The sequence below is a fragment of the Xiphophorus couchianus genome, chromosome 12 (genome assembly GCF_001444195.1).
Source record: "Xiphophorus couchianus chromosome 12, X_couchianus-1.0, whole genome shotgun sequence".
Taxonomy (NCBI): Eukaryota; Metazoa; Chordata; class Actinopteri; order Cyprinodontiformes; family Poeciliidae; genus Xiphophorus; species Xiphophorus couchianus.
The window spans coordinates 13524149-13545147 of NC_040239.1; the positions used below are offsets into that span (position 1 = coordinate 13524149).

The window sequence follows — 20999 nt, forward strand, 5'->3', positions numbered from 1 at the left end:
CGAATCTGAAACATCTCAAAATCAGAATTGATTTACAGCAACCAGCATGTGTAGATTGTCGGGAAAAAGATCTCAAGAGACTTGAAAGTTTTTTTTTCCTCTTGCTGATATGCATCTTACAGACACGTCCTGACCTACCGCCATTAAAGGTCACACTTGTGCTCCTCTATTCTCTTTTTTTATGGTTTTATAACTACAACAGCTTATTGTATTGTATAACCAGGGAGTTTTATTATGTAGCAGCTGATTCTAAATTTGGTGCCGCATTTTATAAATTACTTCTGCAAAGATTATATTTACCTTTACACATTAACATTAAGTGAGTCATAAAGTCCATTAAGTAAAGTATTAGGTGTCAAATTAAAGGGCTCAAACAGGAACAAGGTAAAGTTTTATAAACACCTTCTGGAGTCTTAAATCATTCTGTGATTATGAATTGCATAAGCAACTGCGAGTATAAAACATTTGTTGTTTCCATTCACGGATGAAAACATCAGGGATAAAATTTAGAGACTGAGAGTTTCAAACACAGGAGACAGAAAGCCACAAAGGGAGAGGAAGGTGGGAGACAAGGCAAAGGAAAAGGATTCAGGAGCTCGTCGTGCCAGTCAAAACTTTTACTGTGCAGCCAAAAGAAACTTTGCCAAAAATCTGAGACAGAAACACTTTAGCAGAGAGAAAATGAAGACAAGATGAGGGCTTAATTTATTGCCAACTCTTCGATGCAACAGCTATAATTTAAGAAAAAAACACTGTGGCTAAAAAGCTCCGTAAAGTAAAAACTGTTTGCAGTAATTTTTTTACTGTTTGATTCGTTCTTTTTTCTCTCTCTTTTGTTTGAACACTTCTACTTATCAGCATTCAGCAAATGCACATTAAAAAAACAATCGTTCACTTTTCACACTGACTGCATGTTATATCGCTCATAGCATTTAGCACAAACGTATCACAGTCAGAGAGGGGGGGAAAAATTTTTTTTGAGTAAATTAATAAAAATCCACCTGTATCTCTTGATAAATCTCAACATCTCAGTGACGCAACCTGTGCTCGTCCTCCGTGAAATGGTTGTAATCGTGACAACGTCTCCCTCTGCTGGTTAATACAAAATGTACTTTTCCTACTTATTTGCAAAGCTACGTTTTACTTTAATAATCTAAAAATGTATAATTGGCTTGAATTAAACCAATCTTTTCGTTATATGTAATAATTTATTTAATTATGTTTTATATTCTGTATTAGTTTTAGGGATTTGAATTTTGAAATGAATAAAATAGTGTGGTCAGCAAAAGAATATTACACAGCTCTCCGTGCTTTTAACCCCACTTAAAAACTCCTTGCAGAATCACTCTTAAAAAATATTCTTACCAATTATTTATTTTATTAGTGGTTATATGCTTTTTTATTATTTAACAAATAGAGTTTATTTTTAATAAATACCATTAGCTTTTCAGCACAACATAGGAGTTCTTTTAAGTCAGTAATTCATTGATATTAATGAAAAAGTTCTAGTTGTAAGTGAAATAATCTGCCAGTGGAACAAGACAATATTCCCATATTATACATGAAAAATTGTCTTGTTCCACTGGCAGATTATTTCACTTACATAGAGTACTTTTACATCAATATTCCGACATTATTGACTTAAAAGAAGCTAATATTTATTGCAGAAAAGTTACTTGCACATTTATTTTTGTCTTATTTCAAGTGTACTAAGATATTTGAACTAGAAACTAGACCAATAATATTTGATAAGATTTTGTGTTTTGTGACCGCAAAAGACTTAAATAGTACCAGTTTGTGAAAATCTGTTTTAAGAAAAATGCTTAAAAGTACACATTAGCATCAAATGCTAATGTGCTTACATGTAAATACCGCAGTTACTGCAGCACATGTTTTCATGAGCTACCATTGGATGACAAACCCTGGAAATGTTGATGGAGGTTCAGTCCCTCCAGATAAGGGGTGTGTACTTAGGGACAAATTGACTGGTCAGTTGCTGATAAACACCCTAGAATTATTGACAGGTGACATCATGTCAATTATTCAATAATACACAGAACAACTGGGGTTAAGTACCTTACTTAACTTACAATCTTCCAATTGCAAGATAACTACTTTCCTATTGAGTCACAGCTGTCCAATTAAACCAGAAAACATTTGTCCTTAGAGTCCTCAAAAGTCTTACAGCAGCTGAATCATTCCTTGTTTGGTGATTAGCTGCATGTTTTTTCTTAATTTTCTTTCAGTACATCAAAAAGAGTTGCTGCCTGGCCCACCTTTCCCTATAAGGGCTCCCTCCTCTGATCAGGTGACTATGTGCCATTCATCATTGTTAATGAGGTTCCCACTCCTCTCCTCAAGAGCAGATTCTAAGCTCTGTGTCTGGCTCAGGCTGCCAGCTCGTCACTCCCCTGCAGCCACAGGTCAGCTTAATCAAGTTTCACCGGAACACCCTGGAATCAGTTACAAGATAGGGAATAAATTAAAGATGCTCACTAAAAAGAAAAAAAAAACGTGTCAAAGAGCAGAGGGGGAAACAGAAGATGCCGATGACGACGACTCAGAGGATCGGGAACCTGAGCCAAAGAAGAAAACTAAGCAGGCAAGTGAATCAAAGAACACTGGAAGATTGAAGAAGTTTGAGGAAGGCGATGAAGACGGTTACACAAGGCATAATGTGAGGAGCACAGAGAAGAAAGGAAAAGAGACAGAAGAGGCATAAACTACAGAAGAGAGCAGGGATGAGTAGGACTACAAAGAAAACAATAATGAGTCCCTGGGTGGGAGGAAAGGAGAAAAACTCCCTGATGTGATCTAGATGACCAAAGAAGTTCTCTGTCAAAGTCAAGATGGGATCAAAGAGCAAAAACAAAAAAGGTGGCGATCAGGATGAGGACGATGAGAAAAAGAAAAAGAAAGACAAGAAGAAAAAAGGCTCAGGGAAAGATGACAGTAATGAAGACACAAAGAAGACAAAAGGGAAGAAGAAAAAGATTGAAAACTATGTTGAAATCTACGAGAACGAGCTGCGCAACTACGAACCGGAGCTGCAGGAAAACTACGAGGATGAATACCACAAAAAAAAAGGTGATACAAACTTCTTATTTCAACCTGAACGATATATATATATAGTCAATAAATTGTCAGAGTACAGTATTTACCTTTGGTGAAAAGTATCAAGGATAATTTGACCCTCAGACAAGTGGAGTATCCTTGGTTGTCATTACAGATGTCTGAGTGCCTTCAGTTGCGTGTGAGCAGATTAGTTTAATGTTCACCGTAACGTGTAGCCGACTTGATAGCATGTTATCATCAAACCCTAACTACATGACACTTGTCACTAAGTATTACAAAGTGGCAGTTTCACATCCATCACTGCCGCCCTTTAAAACCAAACCAAACCTGATGAGCACAAACATTTTCTCACTAACAAAATATACTGAATTGTTTCAACCTGTTTTAAAAAGACAGGAGGGGGTTCAGAAAACAGCGCATTTTCTTTCATTTTATGCAAATCAGTGTCTTTACAGAGTTAATGTGTATCAGAGCAGCAACATGATCTTAAGTAAAATGTAGACACTAAATTTGATTGGAAAATTATATGTGCGACAAGCAGCAGCTGGTCACTTTTTTTTCTTTTTTTTCTGAAGATTACCAGCTTTCGGTAGGTGGTATTTTTTATGCATTATCTGGGTAAAATATGAAGTTCTGGTCTTCAAAAATGTCAAGAAATTTCTAATTTAAAAAGTGTAACTGGATTCTTTCTGTGTTGTGTTGGATAGAAGTGAAGGATTTGCCATAACACAGAGTGTCTTTAGAGATGGATTGTTTCTGTTTCTGTTTCTTCTGGCGAGAATAATAAAAACAAAAGCTACCACATCATGAGCTGCAGGCACCAAGTCCTACACAACAAAACTAAAGTCAATTCCTGATGCTTTACAGTACTCAAATATTCACATTATGGGATGAATATACTGTATATTACAATAATGACGGTAACCAAAAACCACTTGATAAATCTATAAATAAACTGGATGTATTCTGATGAAAAAAGGCACCCACCTCACCTCCAGGACAAGATTAAAAAAGGGGAGAGCCTTAGATTAAAGAAATAAAAAGGAGGGGCACCCATTCTTAAGGTCGAACAGTCGCAACAACCATATAATTATTTGGTTAAGTTGTGTGTCATGTAAAGATAACAGCTTTTTTTTTAAATGTCTGGCTGATTGAAGGAAAAATCTAAATATTTGGAGCTTCTGAACTCTTTTTGGTCAGTACAACATGCTGAGTCGGTGGTGGTTGATTACCCTTTATGATTCCTCCTAAGTTAAAATCACAAGTTTGAACATGAGGATCCTGTAAATATTAATGCAACTTGATGTCATAGCTTTAGCTAAAGAAAGTAAAAGATTCTTCTCTGCATGTAATTACATAATTGATTTTATAAACCCTGCAGTGTATGAGGTGGTGACTATTACCGGGGATGAGAATGGAGCAGGTACTGATGCCAACGTGTTCGTCACTCTTTTTGGAGACTATGGTATCACACCCAAAATTCACCTGGCCAGCAAGTAACGAAAAATATTCAGATAGCCATCTATGTGTTTAATGAAGATAAAATCAAAAGTTTAAAACCTCATGTTTTTCCTCCACTTCCACAGCACAGAGAAGAAGTATGTACTTCATGAATGTTATGCAGAGCAGACTGAGTGCAGTGATTGGTGTTAATTTGTTCGCATGACTTTTCTTCAGCTGGATGAATTTTCTCAAATTTTTGCAAGGCTTGTTGACTTTATTTTCACTTTACTGGGAGTTGATGTGACATCTTCCCTTCATCTCTCTATATAAAACATTTTCTGTTTTCTTAAGAGTGTTTTTTTTAATTCTAGAAATTACAAAAACGAGAGCACCTAAATGTCAACACATTAAAATGTATATTTGTTTTTTTCATTACAGGAGTCGAACCGCTTTTGAAAGATCTAAAACTGATGTGTTCAGGATTCGAACTCACAATGTTGGACATGTAAAAAAAATTAGGTACGGCAGGAACCACTCATCCTCTCTCTTTTTAGATATTCTTATTAGATTCAACTTCAGACAGCGATAGATTTATGAGTTGCTTTCTTTAAAGGATGTTCTTCTCCTGATTGTCCAGGATTGAGCATGACAACACAGGCATGAACGCCGGCTGGTTCCTGGACCGTGTGGTCATCACGGATGTCATTCGCCCTCATCTCAGGTTCTACTTTGCTTGCAACAACTGGCTCAGCAAAGAGGAGGGAGATGGCCTTTATGCCAGAGACCTCCTGGGCAGCATGGACCAAATGGACATGCCCAAATGTAAGAACTTATTCATCACACAAAAAAAAAAAACAAAATCAGGTTTAAGGACTGTTTTTCAAATGTTTTCTTTGATTTGGCTTTGGTTTTCCAGATAATAAATACATCGTTAGCGTTTTTACTGCGGATATGAAAGGAGGTGGAACCGATGCGGACGTCTTCATCAATATTTTTGGCGAGTTTGGGGACACAGGTACTCACCATGCGACCAAACAAGTTGCTTTTCTCACCATTTAGATACCAATTTAACATTAAATTAAAATTCAATAGTGTTTTATTTATCCCAAATATAAATTAAACATGGTCATAACTCATCAATTTATCTTCAACAAGTAATTGTGGATGATGATGCTGTGGGCAGGAAGGATCTACGGTAGCTGTCAGTCTTACAATGAATCTAAAAACACCTCTGACTGAAGACTGTTGCTGTATCACAGTCTCCTGACAATAATCCACAGTAAGATGTCCTGAATGACACCATCAGTTGTTGCAAGCACTTCTAATCCACCTCATTTACTTTTGTTGCACCTCCTAAACGTCTGTTCAGTCCTGTGGTTAGAAAGCCATCTTCCTTTTTCAGCTGTGGAGTTATAATTCAGGTATTATTTGAGCTTCTGAGATGCCAATCAGCTGCTCCTAATTGTAATTGTAACCAATGCAACAATATATTATCTAGTTCTGATGCAGCTACTCATGAATTCAGCTGATAAAATGTACTATCTCTTTTTTTTTTTAGGGGAGAGGCGTCTTGACAGTGACAAAAATAACTTTGAAAAGGCCACAGAGGACAAGTTTACCATTGATGCGCCAAACTTGGGTAAAATTAGGAAGATCACCATCGGCCATAACAACAAAGGTTCGTCAGCAGGATGGTTTGTAGATAAGGTGAGAATAGTGTAAATAGATTCATCTTGAAAGTTAGAGATCTAAATTTCCAGTCAGAAAATCACTTGAAACGCACACTGAGGTTTGTTTGTCAAACTTCTGGAGTACAAAGTTTATTTTCTTTCTTAAAAGTTGGAATTTCCGAGTCCCAGTTGGAAAACTGATGAAAATAAAAACATCAAAGTTGGGGCTGCAACTTAAAAAGTAAAGTAGTTTTCAAAATCTCCAGCCTCAAAGTTCGTGAGAGCTGCAGATAACCGCTGGCACACACCGCAACGTTTTCATAGCAACAAGACTTGTTAGATGTCTGCCTGTATAACTAAACATCAAATACGACTCCAGAAAAATCTCAAACTGTGGATACGAACTGTTAATGCATTTCTGACAGTTTTTTTAATCAATGACACGCAGATATGTTTTACATATTTGATAAACGTTTGTGTAGTTTTTGACTGGATTTAAATGCCCAGTTATTGGTCAGTGCAGAATAAGCTCAATCTTATGAGCAAAATCATTACCAGATCAAAGTTTTGACTTGCTAGGAATAAACATTAGGACAGGAGGTCTGGGGTTGATTTTTTTTTATTTCTTTCAATAGCAGAGACATTATAAATAATATTTGCAGTTGCACATTCATAGAGGACAATAAAAATAAACTAAAAATCTCACAATCCTCCACTTGTTCATATAGAAGTTATACAGCTCTGGAAAACATTAAGAGACTTAATGAGAAACTTAAAATGATCAGTTTCTCTGATCTTACTTTCTATAGGTTTATGTTTGAGGAAAATGAACATTGCTCTTTTATTCTATGAACTACTGACATGTCTCCACAATTACAAGCAAAATATAGTTTTTATTAGTGAAAAATGAGAAATGGTCAAAATAACAAACAAGATGCGGCGCTTTCAGACCTCAAATATTGCAAAGAAAACAAGTTCATACTCATTTAGAAACAACAGTACTAATGTTTTAATTCAGGAAGAGTTCAGAAATCAATATTTGGTGGAATAACCAGGAGGTTTTCAAACAGCGGTTCAGTGCAGAGGACTCTTCATTTTTTCCAGAGCTGTACAGTATATATTTGCACTGACTCCAGCTCAGGCAGCAGTTTAAAACAAACATGCTTCAAAAGACTTCTCCTCCCACCATGAATGATATTACCAGCCTGGAAACTGAATCTAGTCTTTGTTTCAGAGATATGTAAGGCTAAGAAATGTTTTTTTCTGTCCATTCCAGTTATTGAAAGTAAAGACGGACATGTTTAAGTTGTTGGAGGAGAACATTCAGGCCCTCCTCAGTAGTACTTAAGACACTGGATCTCCTCATTTCCATTTCAGCCTTCCTTATCTGGGTTTCCCATCTCAGCTCTTCGAATGCGTACAGTACAGTGTGTGTGCGCCTGTGAGAGATGAGTTCGCTCAAACTGGCGCGTACACGGACACATACATGACACGCCATGTCGTCATCCTAGCCTCTGTGTAAAGGGAAACCATGCCTCATTAAGGGATAACCTTACAACACACAGACAGATGAGTCAGTAAATTTGTTTGCTCCTGCAGAGACGACTGACTCTAAAGTGTAGTTGTTAATGCAAATTTGCATACCGAGAGGAGTTTGTGATGTAGTATTTGTTAAAAATATATTATCATAATCTGAACAGCTGAAAACATTTCAGTTTTGAGTTTAAAAGAAAGTCCATAAAATTCCCATCATCCAAAGTTAAAAGACGAAGAACAAGGACTTTAAATTTGTCCCAGCAAACATGCTGAGATACTGAGGTCAGTCAGAAAGTTACTAAAAATTGCAACCTGGTTAGAGGTTGTTAGGAATGTTATTTATATATTCAATACTCTTCTAGACAGAATTTCTTACTGAGCATGGTCAATCCTAGCCCTCCCGTCAAGCTTCTTGCCCCAGTTTGGGCTATGTAAATAAAGATGCATTAAATTACGTTAATTCACATAAATAAACCAAATTGGAAAATCCTCATCAGAAAGAAATCAGAATCTTGAGGTTAATCAAGTCTCTCTTTGGACATAGTGAACCTAAGTTTCCTGATGAGTTTCATGAAGCCAGTTCCTCTTGGCAGTATGTATTTCTATGAGAGTATTTGTCACAACGAGGTGATCAGCCAATCAGAGGCAAGAGCTCTTGTACAGACTCCAAATAATATATTAGGAATTGTTTATTTAAATATAGACTATATAATAGGGATACATTTAAATATTTAGTGTGGCAGGTAGTAACTTTAGATCTCAGCCTGTGCCTTGGTCGTTTTTGGTATTGTTAAACTTCACAGTGGATCTCCACACTGTTGCTATCTCTGGTTAAAATGTGCCAATGTACAAATGTTTTCTTATCTTTCCCACTTTGAAGAATACCGGTTCATTCCCTTTGGTAAACATGAAGTTGTAGATTATTTATAAAATGTCTTTGTCACCTTGGTCAACTTAAAGTAAAGTGTACTTTTAAGAACTGCTTTATTTATTTTTTTTATTTTTTATTCTTTTTGCTCCTCATGGAATCCAAAGATCCAAAGATTTAATAAATTTTTTAGTGTGCAATAAAAGGTCAATTCATTTTAAGGTCAGTTGTATTGAATTATTTGAAATGTTTTTTTGATTTTTCTGCAGGTGATTCTGGATGATATGGGAAACAAAGTAGTGTATGAATTCCCCATCAATCGCTGGTTTGCCCTGGATGAAGATGACGGGAAGATTCAGAGGGACATTTTGGTTGGAGCCGACCAGCCGACAGGTGAGGAGAAAAACACTCAGTGAGTTACGCAGCATAGATAAAAACCAAACAACTTTACTTTTTCTAAAATTGACATGATGGTGTAAGGTTTTCTAAACCACTCTAAAAATATTTCCTTTGCCAGAAAATCTTGTAACTATTATTAATTAGCTTAGGCTGGCAATGTTTACATCTTAGTAATTGTGTTCCTGCTCATCCTGTTGAGACCTGGGAGCAGTGAACCTGAGAGACTCTCTGACTCTAGCTGTGATAAACTAACAGGTAACCTAATCCCGCAGGTATCATCTACAACGTTCAGATTGTGACGGGAAACATCCGAGGCGCAGGGACCAACTCTAAAATTCACATAGTGATGCACGGTACGAAAGGCCTGAAGAACAGTGGAAAGGTAACGGGAAAACAACAGAAACAGAGAAGAACTAGTGAACAGAACAGCAGTGTTTACTTTTTATCCAAACAAAGCAGAGTTGTGTTTTATTAAATCCGACACTATTGGCTTTTGTGCTTTAAAGTCACAGCGCTCTGCAGAATAATTTATTCTTCTTGAACATTTTGTCTGAAAGCAGCTACAAGCTTTGTATTGAATTGTGATTTTATGCAATAGATCAACATGATGTGCTGAAGAATTGTGAAATAAGATGAAAATGATACATGGTTTTCATTTTAAGTAAATCTGTAAATTGAGGTGTGTATTCACTAAAACTGCAGGTCTGTTGATGTTTCTATAATTCTTTGCAACATAGCTCTAGCTCTGTTAGCATGGAAAGCATCTAATTATGAACTCCTTCTCATGCTTTCAATATGATTCATATCTGGGCTTTGAATAGGCCATTCTACTGTAGCTCTGGTTAATTATGATGTTGGAAGATGAAACTCGCTCCAGTACCACGTTTTTTGCAGTTTTTCTTCCAGTAATTCACTGTATTCATCTTTAAACTTTTACCAGCTGTCATTTTCTTGCTGGAAAAAACAACAACAAAAAAACAGGATGATTCTGCCACCATCGTATGCAACGATAGTTTTCCACCGAAATGATTGTTTTGCATTTGAAGCAGTGTTGGTCTCATCCGACCAGAGCACATTTTGCCCATTTTTGTTGTGTAAAACTGCAGAGTGCACCTTTTATCTCCTCCTTTTAGCAATAGCTTTCTGCTCGTCACTTTTCTAATAAAGCAAGATTGATCAATTGCATGACTAAAAGCTTTTAGTCATGCTGTATCTCCAGCTTGTGTCTGTCTGTTACACAAAATCCCAGTAAAATATGTTGAAGTTTGTGGATGTAACAAAACAAAATGTGTAAAAGTTCAGGAGGGTGTGAATAATTTTGCACATAATAAAGATAATAAAGGTGAGTATGAACAACACTGGATTTAAAGCAGAAACATATTCAATGAAGATGCTGAATTAAAAATAGTATTGCTCTGGAATGCACCCTACATGCTTCATGTTGCAAGATATCATCCTCAATTCAGTTTCTTTTTATAAATTTCAGCCTCTGACTCCAGATTTGATTGAAAAGTCATCTCTGCCACCCTATTCTGTAGGTATTTCTGGAAGGAGGGAAGTTTGAGCGTGGACTGACAGACATATTTAACGTTGAGATTGCCGCGCTCCTCAGTCCTCTGAGCAGAGTTACGATTGGACATGACAATGATGGAGTTAGCGCCGGATGGTACTGCGAGAAGGTAAATCAAATACTCATGTTAAAAATACTGCAGTCTGGACTGTGAATTAGCTGAATCAGGTCCGTCCACAGGTTGTTGTCTACTGTCCTTTCACGGGGATAGAGCAGACCTTCCCGTGTGGCAAATGGCTGGATGATGAGGAGGGGGACGGCCTGATTGAAAGAGAGCTGTACGAGATGGTCTCTCTTAGGCAAAGGAGGCAGAAAAGTGAGTTTAATGTGAATTATTATAGCTTATCTGTCGAGGTATTTTCACGTACAACAGTTTGGAAAAGTCTTGAGTAATTCCTTCCTCTTTTCTTTACTATTTACAGCCACAAATAATATTTTAAAATGGTATTGATCTTTGGGCTTTCAGTTGCTTCTTTCTATTAGTCATTTTTCTTCAATTTTTGTATTTTTTCCTCTTTGTTTTAAGTCTTTACTTCTTATGAATGACTTCTTAACTGAAGGGATGAACCAGATTTATATTGACACAGCAGATGTGGAGAAGCAGAGTCTAACAATTAATCTCTTGTCCTCCACTTAAGCACTTTCCTTTTATTTAAATATTAGCTCTGAAATGTCTGACATGATTAAAACCACAACAAGTGAAAACAAATGGAAATAGTTGATGGAGAAAAATCTTCAAACATTTTTCTGTTTGTTTATTGTTTTAAACCTGAACCTGTGATATGGATCCTCTACTCCTAAAGTTACATTTAATCAGTTTGCAAATACCACATTTTTACACTATCGATGCTTTATCTTTAAAAACTCATTTAATTTTTGATTTTCTGTATTTTTAATTTTCATATTTATGCATTTGACAGACACTTTTATCCAAAGCAATTTACAAATTAGGATTTAACAATACTTTTTTTTTTTACTGACTTTATTGTCATTTTGCATGCACAGGGTGTATACAGAACGAAATTTCGTTGCATACGGCTCAGGACAATGTTTTGAGCTTTTAATGTTGTGAGGTTACTCCAGAATAAAATAAAATACAGTATAAAATATGAATATAAATCTAAATATAAATATAAAGTGCAGGACTGACAGTAAAATAGAAGTTATTTAGCTCTGTACATGTGCAAGGTATAAAGTGGAGACCAGATTTTGAGTGCAGTCTAGTTAAGAGTTCAGCAGTCTGATGGCAAGTGGGAAAAAGCTGTTTCAGAACCTGGTGGACCTGCACCGGATGCTGCGGAACCTCTTTCCAGAGGGCAGCAGGGAGAACAGTCCATGGTGGGGGTGTGAGGGGTCACTGATGATGTTTCGGCCTCGGAACACGCAGCGCTGGGATGAAATGTCCTGAATGGAGGGAAGGGGAGCCCAGATGATCCTCTCTGCTGTCCGCACCACTCTCCTCACGTTCTTCCAGTCGGAGGCGCTGCAGCTTCCACACCACACAGAAAGGCAGCTGGTCAGAATGCTCTCTATGGTGCTTCTGTAGAATGTCTTGAGGATGGGCGGGGGCAGGTGGGCTCTTCTCATCCTCCGCAGGAAATACAAACGTTTCTGTGCCCTCTTGATCAGAGACGTGGTGTTCACAGTCCAGGTGAGGTCGTTTGTGATGTGCACCCCCAGGAATTTGGAATACGCTTGCGACCCCCCCCCCATTACTTCTTAAAACGGGTTTTCCATCTTTGTGTGTCTTCATGTTCACTCACAGTCAAGTCGCCCTTTTTCCAGCTGGGATCTGTCCACAGCACTCAGTCACTCCAGGAAGGGAGTCTCTGCCCTGAGAGGATATTTTAACAAGCAGCAAATGCCCTCTCCTGGGCTCTGCTGAAATATCAAAGGAGCTAAATCAGTCCAGAATAACTTGCCCCACAGTATTTTGGAAAACTCTCAACTTATGATTGTCCTAGAAGTGTTGGTTTCATGTCTTTAACTCTTTCCGAGCGGCACAGGTAAAGGACAAGAGCTATGATGTTTATTTAAAACAGTTAACTTGTACAATATCACAGTTCTAATAATGTTATTAAGAATAATTATGGCCATTATGGACATTTGAAAGCTAAATTTTCTCTATTACTATTTCATTATTTCCAACTTTTCCATACTCTGATTTCCTCTCTTCATGGGCAGCTTTATCTCACTTGCTCCTGGTTTTATGACTTGAAACAACACAATGCTTAATGCTTTTTAAGTCTAACTCAAGTAATAACAATAGTTTGTTTGTCGGTCCTCAGAGCACCCCTGGTCCTTGTGGATTTGGACTACAGACATGCCCAATGCCGGCACCGACGCAGACATCTCTTTTCAGGTTTACGGAGAAAAGAACAAGTCGGATGAGATCAGACTGGACAACAAGTCTGACAACTTTGAACAGGGCCAAGTTGACAAGTTTATGGTCAGTAGGAGATCATTTAACTCTATATTATGGAGTTAATATCTGATAAAGAGGTGACAGATACTATTATTGTTCAACAGATTGAGCTTCCAGATTTGGGAAAATTGACCAAACTTCGAATCTGGCATGAGAAGAGAAATCCTTTCGCAGGATGGCATCTGAGCAAGGTGAGATTTCTCAAATCCAATTATTCAGCTCATTTTATGACATTTCTTGGCATAAATATTTGACTTTTTTTTCTATTTTTATGTTTATGATTCAACAATTTTTTGCTTTCCATATTTCCTCAACAATTAGCAAAATCTTATGTCGTAAAAAAGACACTCAAAAGACAATGCACTTCTTTCTTTTGACTTACTTATCGCACTGTTTAGTTGATATTTCAATCCATGCATCTACCTCAGTTGAATCTACAGCACCCCTTCACCTAGCTCAGTCTTATTTTTTTTTAGGTTACCTTGATGAAGACATTAACAAAGGAGAAGTACACGTTCCCATGCGAGCGGTGGCTGGACATTAACGAAGACGACAATGAAGTTGTGAGGGAGCTTCCAGCCTGTGGAGACCTGATAGCTGAGCCGCTTCCCGGCACGTCTTTACACAGACAGATGCATCAAAACCTACTTATTCATAAAGCTATTCCAACGATTATCAGTGGTGTTGTTTTGTTCTGCAGTGATTAAATACCGGCTGACAGTCTGCACGGGTGATGTCAGCGGCAGCGGCACAGATGCGTCTATTTTCATCAACTTGATCGGAGACCAGGGGGACACAGGGGAGCGGCAGCTGATCAACTGCAAGAATAATGTCAACAAGTTTGAGAAAGGAAACGTGGGTACATTTTACACTTCATCTTAAAATTAAACCATTATGAAGTCTAATTTGCACACAGGGGGCAGTAGTGAGGTGTCCTCGGACTTTACACAGTGAATAGAATAGAATAGAATTCAACTTTATTGTCATTGCACTGTCACAAGTACAAGCAACGAGATGTAGTTTGCATCTATCCAGAAGTGCTCTACGAGATATAAATATTTATTTACAGATGTAGAAGACTATGTATGTATGGACTATAAGGGGTTATAGCAAGAGATATAGATATTGTGTATAAATATAAATATGGGAGCTATATGCACAGATTATACAGATTATACAGAATATACAAGAATGTTAGGGAATGGATTATAGATAAATAATGGCAGATAAAATTTACAGGTTGTATGTGTGTGTGAAGAAAACAGTCCGTGATTCATTAGCTGTTGCTAATGAATCTTAATAGTTTTAGAGATAAATTATGTAGATTTTTTAATATAACTTTAATTAAAAGCATTAGAGTTGTAGGTTTTGTTGTGGTTTGGTTCAATATTTATATTCTGCAAGCTACATGCATTTATTTATTTTCCATAAACATGCATTTTTTTCATTTAATATAATGCATGTGTTTTACGTCTTAATCAAATCAATTGAATGGGATTTTTATGTTAAAGTAATACAACAAAAATCAGCGTTGTTTCAGTGGATTTTGAGTTTAATTGAACATAACCCCACCCCCCACCCCCAAAAAGAGATTAATAAAATCAGTTTTATAATAATCGCTTTAGAAGTCTGATGGACTTGTTCTAAAAGTTAAATTAAAATAACTAAAAACTCTTTTCTTTCATTTAACTACTCTTCATTAGTAGTTGGAGAAAGAAAGGTGAAACAAACCTAAACAGCTGTAAGGTCCATACAGTTAGTGCTCATGCTGCATTCAGGTACAGCTGGGACACGAGGCTGTCTAAAAATCAAAACAACAACAACATAAACACAGACTGAGTCAAAATATTTTAAACATCAACCTTGATAGTTTTCAAGTAGTTATGTGGTTGTATAATCCATCAAGCACCAGCTATACCAGCTCGTGCTATTTTTTATTACACTGTTTTCCAAATTATTATGCAAATTGGATTTAAGTGTCATAAAGATTACATTTGTTGTTGTGCTATTAAATTTATAGATGGTATTGTGTGTCAGGGCTCTTTGAATCACTATAATTAATTTCAGAGAGCTGGGTTGATTAGTTTGTCTGGTGAGCTCAATTGAAGGAAATCTACTTAAGAAGGATATTCCACATTATTAAGCAGGCCACAGGTTTCAAGCAATATGGGAAAGAGAAAGAATCTCTCTGCTGACGAAAATCATCAGATAGTGTAGTACCATATGACAAGGTATGAAAACATTAGATATTTAACGAAAACTGAAGCGTTATCGTAGTGTGAGGAGATTTGTGACTGATTTAGAACAAAGATGGGTTTGTAGAGATAAAGGCATAATGAGAAACTCATGGTGTGGTCACCATCCACCTCTGACCTCAACCCTATTGAGAACCTTTTAAGTTTCCTCAAGCAGAATATCTGAGGGTGGAATACAGTTCATATCAAAACAGCAGCTCTGGTAAGGTTTTCTGACATCCTGCAAAAAATTCAAGCAGAAACTTTCCACAAACTCACAAGTTCAATGGATGCAAGAATTGTGCAGGTGATATCAAAGAAGGGATCCTATGTTAACATGTAACTCGGTCTGTTAAGATGTTTTTGACTGAAATAGCTTTTGATTTTAGTACACGTGACCACTTAATGCTGCACATTCAAAGAATGACCGTTTGCAGTTCATTATAATCCATAAAATGTTTAGAAAATCTGCTGTGCATAATCATTTGGAACAGTGCATTTTGAGTTTTTTATTTTTGAAAAAGATACTGTTCTCATGGGGAGATTTGTTCAGTAAAATTTGATTTATACTGTAATAGTTCATAACTTGGAAATTATACTGACCATCATTTTCACTGACCATTTAAGAAAAACCGAGAAAATATCACTTGCATAATAATTTGGAACATGGTGTAATAAAATTAAAAAAATATTCATGTTCTAAGCTTTAGATAATAATAAAATCAAATAGGTTGTCAGAAATTGAAAAAAAAACTTGCTTCTGTCTGAAGTAAAGAAAAAGAAGCATTTATTCTGGATTGAAGTGTTTAGAAATTATACCGAATTATGAAGTTTTGTGTACAGTTGTATCTCTAGTAATTATATAATAAGCTTTATTATACTAAGCGAGGGACAATGTGCCCTTTTGAATGATAATGTTTGTTTGTCCTTGTCTTAAATAAACCACAAAAACTTAATTTACTATTTACCAGAACTGTCTGTCCCCTTATTGTTGCTGTAACATCTCATTTGCATTATTTATATGTTGTTTTTTTTAAATGAAAAAAATTAAATCCACCCACACTTTGCGGCTGTTGTCTTGTCGATCCAGATGGACGAGTTTATAGTCGAGGCGGTGACCATCGGACGGATCCGCAGGTTGAGGATCGGACATGACGGGAAAGGCGGCGGCTGCGGCTGGTTTCTTGACAAAGTGATTGTGAGAGAAGAAGGAAAGGCAGAGGCTCATGCTGTAGAGTTTTCCTGCAGCAGGTAATATTCACATAAATACCATGCATTGCAGAAGTGTTCATACAACTTAAAAAAATAAAAGTTTTAAAGTATCTTATTGAGTTTTTACCTGACAGATCAACACAAAGTAGCAAATAATTGTCAAGTGGAATCAGAATTATACTGGTTTTTAATATTTTTTGCAATTTCACTACTAGTCTTGCAGATCTGAGACTGAAGAGTTCAAATTAAGTTCAGCTACAGTGAATAGAGAGCATCTGTGAGCAATAACTTTTTTGTACTGTATGTTCACTCAAACTTTGACTGGGCCATTTTAACCCGTTACTGCTTGACTTTATTAATAATCAACTTTTTTTATTTCTTACAAGCAGATGCTGAAATAAACAGTAATGGTTTGTTTACATATTATTCATACAGTAGATATAAATAAAAGAAATTAGATTGAAAATTGGTGAAATTGGGCACTATTGGGTGGACCTCCTTCTATTTGCAATTCAGTGTTTGTGATTTTTTGTTGTGAAAAGTAATCTCAGTTATTTGTGTTAATTAATATGTCTGAAATATAGAGACATTATATCAGAGCAAAAGAAGAGTGGCACAAATGCAAGTCACACTTTTATTTGGAAAAACATCTACTACCATGATTCCTTATAATTTGATCTCTCAGTGATATTATATTGAGATTTGTGGTTGCTATGTGACAGCATGTGGAAAAATTCAAGTGTTTTAAATACTTTTGCATGATCGTTATATTAGTGACATTTGGTCCTGATAGTAAGGAGTAGTCAGGCATTTTCTTTAACCCTGAATCAAGTGACACAAAAGTGTCATGTTGGTCATGTTTGATGCTGCGAAAAACAAATCCTGACTTTCTGCTCCAAATAAGATCACTATTAATTAGATTACAGTTTAAAATTAGACCAAATTAAAACAATAAACAGAGAAGTTAGACAGAGCTTTCAATAAAAAAAACTTTGACTTTTTTCCACAGTGTGGTAAGAGAAATAGGAGACTCAAAATGTGCCAGGGAATGTTAGTGACACATGACAGGTGACAAGCTTCATGCTGCTGATGCCTAATCCTGAGGAGACCATCTGTGACACGTCTCAGCAGAAGAGGAGATACCGGTGGTGTTGACAAAGTCGATCCAGACAATCTATTTATTTATTTTATTTAGGATCATGCTGAAAATCCTCCCTGCCATATAAAAGCAAATCCTCTTCTGGCATCAATAATGTAATTTTGGCTTAAATTTCTCATTTTTCTATCTGATATGTGTCATTGTGCTCCCACCTCCCGAGATAATTACAATAATAAGCAGCTGTTGCTAGTGAAATGTTCTGAGAGCACAAAAAGCAGTCATTAGATGCTGAGACGAGACGTTTCATTCCCTGCATGTGTTGCTGTGTAGGTGGCTGGACCGCAACGAGGACGATGGACAGATCACCAGAGAATTAGTGCCATTCCTAGATGGTCAGCGTCTGTACAGTAAGTGGGAAGGAGGCCTCACGTTTATTCATTATTTCATTCTGTCGCTAAAAATTCGCCTTGTGTCAGATCTCGGCTATCAGATCGTGGTGAAGACGGGCGACATTCCTGGAGGAAGCTCAGATTCCAACGTGTTTGTCAAGCTTTACGGAGATAAGGGCGACACCGACAGGATGATGCTGGTGGTTTCTACCAACAACTTGGGGAACTACTTTGAGATGGGCCGTGTTGACATCTTCACAGTGGAAACTTTTGATATTGGACAGGTTTTCCCATTTAGTATTGATGAAAGACTAATATATCTCTATTGTGGCACCTGAGTGGTGCAACCTGCTTGACCCAACCTAATTTCTTGGTCGATTTCAGATAAACCGTCTGATGATTGGTCACACTAATAAAGGGATGCGTGCTGGTTGGTTCCTGGACAGCGTTCAGATCGTGGTTCCGGTCCACGGAAAGAATTACATGTTTCCCAGTCACCGCTGGCTTTGCAAAGACGAGGCTGATGGGAAAACGGAGGTGGAGATTTACCCCAGTGAGATCCTGGAGGTGGAACAATGTAGGTGAAACACTCACACAGACATGTTTCATAATGGAAAAAACAACATTATTAATCTCCAGGAGGGTGCTTTCAATTACCAACAGCACAGAACAGATATACATGGTTTCTTTCTCTTTGTTTTCATCAGAGTACAAACATTACAGTCTCAATATCCTGGACCAACAGTGAATGAACTCGTTTAATAACTCTTCTACTATGTTCTGATAACACAGCAGCTAAAATGTGCAAAGGTTTACCATTTCTTTTATTTGAAGCATAATACAACAAAGGAAAGATTTTTACTTATTAATGAGGTAACTCTTTTCTATGTCAATCACAGATTATTCATTACACACAATTGCATATTTCTAATGTCAGCAGGAATCCTATTAGTGACCTTATCTCACTTTCTTGTTTTTTTGTTACTCGTCATTTTAATTTCTAGTGATGAACTATGAGGTAACCGTAGTAACGGGAGATGTGATGTTTGCCGGCACCAACGCCAGAGTGTTCATCCAGATCTACGGGGAGAAAGGCAAAACAGAAACTATCACTCTTGAAAACAGATCCAACAACTTTGAGCGCAACACGACTGAAATATTTAAGGTATTAACATTGTATTTTTACTGTTATGTGTCCCCAGATATGTTTTGCTTAATAAGCAGAGAAAACAATTTGATATTTGATGCAAAAACTTCCCCATTTCTTAACAGTTTGAGGCCAAAGACGTGGGAAAGATCTTCAAAATACGCATTGGTCATGATGGTTCAGGGATCGGATCTGGCTGGTTCCTGGAGTCGGTCGACGTTAAACACCTGATTTTGACTCTGGTGCCCAAAGAAAAGAAAAAGGACGACAAGAAGAAGAAGAAGAAAAAGAAGAAAGACGAAGAGGACGAGGATGAAGATGGAGGAGAGGAGATGCAGGAGGTGGTGCTCCCGTACCGTTTTCCCTGCTCACGCTGGCTGAGCAGCGGTGAGGAGGACGGAGAGCTGGTGGTGGAGCTGCTGCCGGAGGACGCAGACGAGGATCTGGAAGGTGTGAAGCAGACAAAAAGCAGAAAGACAGAAAAGATGAACTTTTACATTTATGTTACTTCAAAGAGTTCAATACGAAGGAAGATATTCACACAAAAATTATTTTTTGCACAGCACTAAATGTGTAAGCACTGAGACTTCCTCCTTACCTAAAGATGTAGACATCTGAGGTGAAATCCATTATCCACTACTACTCCATTTTAAAATATTCTGCACTTGCAAAAATAATGTGAGCATTGATTGAACACTCATTCAAAATAATAGATAACCTCTTTGTTTTTATCTTTCAACACTGCAACAAGCTCTGCTGAAAACTAATACTTTTCATGCATATTATCAATTATTCAACTGAACTGTTGCAGCAATAAAAGAGGTTTCCAGTGCTTTGATTATTTTTTTAAATTTATTTATTCTTTTTGGCGGAATATCCGGCTACTTTCATTGTTGTCTTTACTGCTTTCTATCAAGTCTTCATCGAAGTCAAGAAAGCAAAATTATCAACAGTGGCACCATCTGTGATCCAAGCGCAGAAAACAAGACAAACTGAATTTACAATGAATAGCTATAACGTCAAGTTACATTCACATTACTTGCAAATATTAATATTTAAACACGACCTTTTATCAGTAAAGTAAAACATGTCTTCATGTTAATTATTAAAAGAGTATCATTGATAGTATTTAAAAACGCCAATTTCCCTTAAAGCCTCTCTCATGAAAGCACCAGCCTAACATCTGATGTGCTGCTTTAGAAATTTTTTTTGTGTGACTCATTTAAATTATTTATACCATTTAGGGCACATTTGCATTTTTAACTGATGGTGTGATTTGAACAGTTTGATTTGACACTGTATCCTGGCCAACATATGCGACAGTTTGGAGAAGGTGTGAATAATTCATCGCTTGCTTTGTCTGACAGTCAACACCTATGAAGTGTGTGTCTTCACGGGTGACATGATGGGAGCTGGGACAGATGCCAAAGTCTATATTAATATTTATGGGGAAAACGGAGACACTGGTGAGCGCCTCCTGAGAAACTCTGACAACCTCAACAAATTTGAGAGAGGGCAGGTAAGACGGGTTCAACGACACTTGACCAATTAATTTCTTAACTTTCTTAACTCCTGTTGCAAAACTTATTTCTGGCAGGATAAATCCATCGTATTTATCTGTTTAATTGTTCAGAGCTCACGCATGTTTGCCATACCGATCTCCCTACAAACGTTTACTGTAGCACCAATAAGCAACCACAGATCTATCCAACATATTTCCATCCAAAATCTAATTTTTATAAGGACCGGTGTTTAAAATCAACAGCTCTTACTGATAAACCCGATGACTTCTGGGCAACTTGAGCCTTGCTCTGAGGTGTGGGTAGGAGTGTATTCTGCTACAATTACAGGATCTCCTGCAGGCAGGCCAGCTGTGACTGAGAGGAGCTCTGAGGAGTCCTCCATGTCATTGAACCTGTTCTACTTTTACTC

The 20999-nt window shown here is 37.1% G+C and overlaps 1 protein-coding gene across 1 annotated transcript in view; it reads left to right on the plus strand.

The window, feature by feature from the left end:
* Positions 1 to 2394: 2394 nt before the first annotated feature.
* loxhd1b (lipoxygenase homology PLAT domains 1b) overlaps positions 2395 to 20999 on the plus strand; it is a 30912-nt gene continuing 12307 nt past the window's right edge. The window contains exons 1-22 of the mRNA XM_028032685.1: positions 2395 to 3087; positions 4457 to 4571; positions 4662 to 4673; positions 4957 to 5037; positions 5156 to 5340; positions 5435 to 5533; positions 6077 to 6225; positions 8862 to 8985; positions 9264 to 9373; positions 10530 to 10670; positions 10742 to 10877; positions 12850 to 13010; positions 13091 to 13177; positions 13463 to 13598; positions 13687 to 13841; positions 16311 to 16471; positions 17862 to 17938; positions 18008 to 18204; positions 18305 to 18497; positions 18925 to 19085; positions 19193 to 19517; positions 20435 to 20586. Coding sequence (XP_027888486.1) covers positions 2850 to 3087; positions 4457 to 4571; positions 4662 to 4673; positions 4957 to 5037; positions 5156 to 5340; positions 5435 to 5533; positions 6077 to 6225; positions 8862 to 8985; positions 9264 to 9373; positions 10530 to 10670; positions 10742 to 10877; positions 12850 to 13010; positions 13091 to 13177; positions 13463 to 13598; positions 13687 to 13841; positions 16311 to 16471; positions 17862 to 17938; positions 18008 to 18204; positions 18305 to 18497; positions 18925 to 19085; positions 19193 to 19517; positions 20435 to 20586 — 3195 coding nt within the window. The 5' untranslated portion in view covers positions 2395 to 2849. The remainder of the gene's footprint in view (positions 3088 to 4456; positions 4572 to 4661; positions 4674 to 4956; positions 5038 to 5155; positions 5341 to 5434; positions 5534 to 6076; positions 6226 to 8861; positions 8986 to 9263; positions 9374 to 10529; positions 10671 to 10741; positions 10878 to 12849; positions 13011 to 13090; positions 13178 to 13462; positions 13599 to 13686; positions 13842 to 16310; positions 16472 to 17861; positions 17939 to 18007; positions 18205 to 18304; positions 18498 to 18924; positions 19086 to 19192; positions 19518 to 20434; positions 20587 to 20999) is intronic.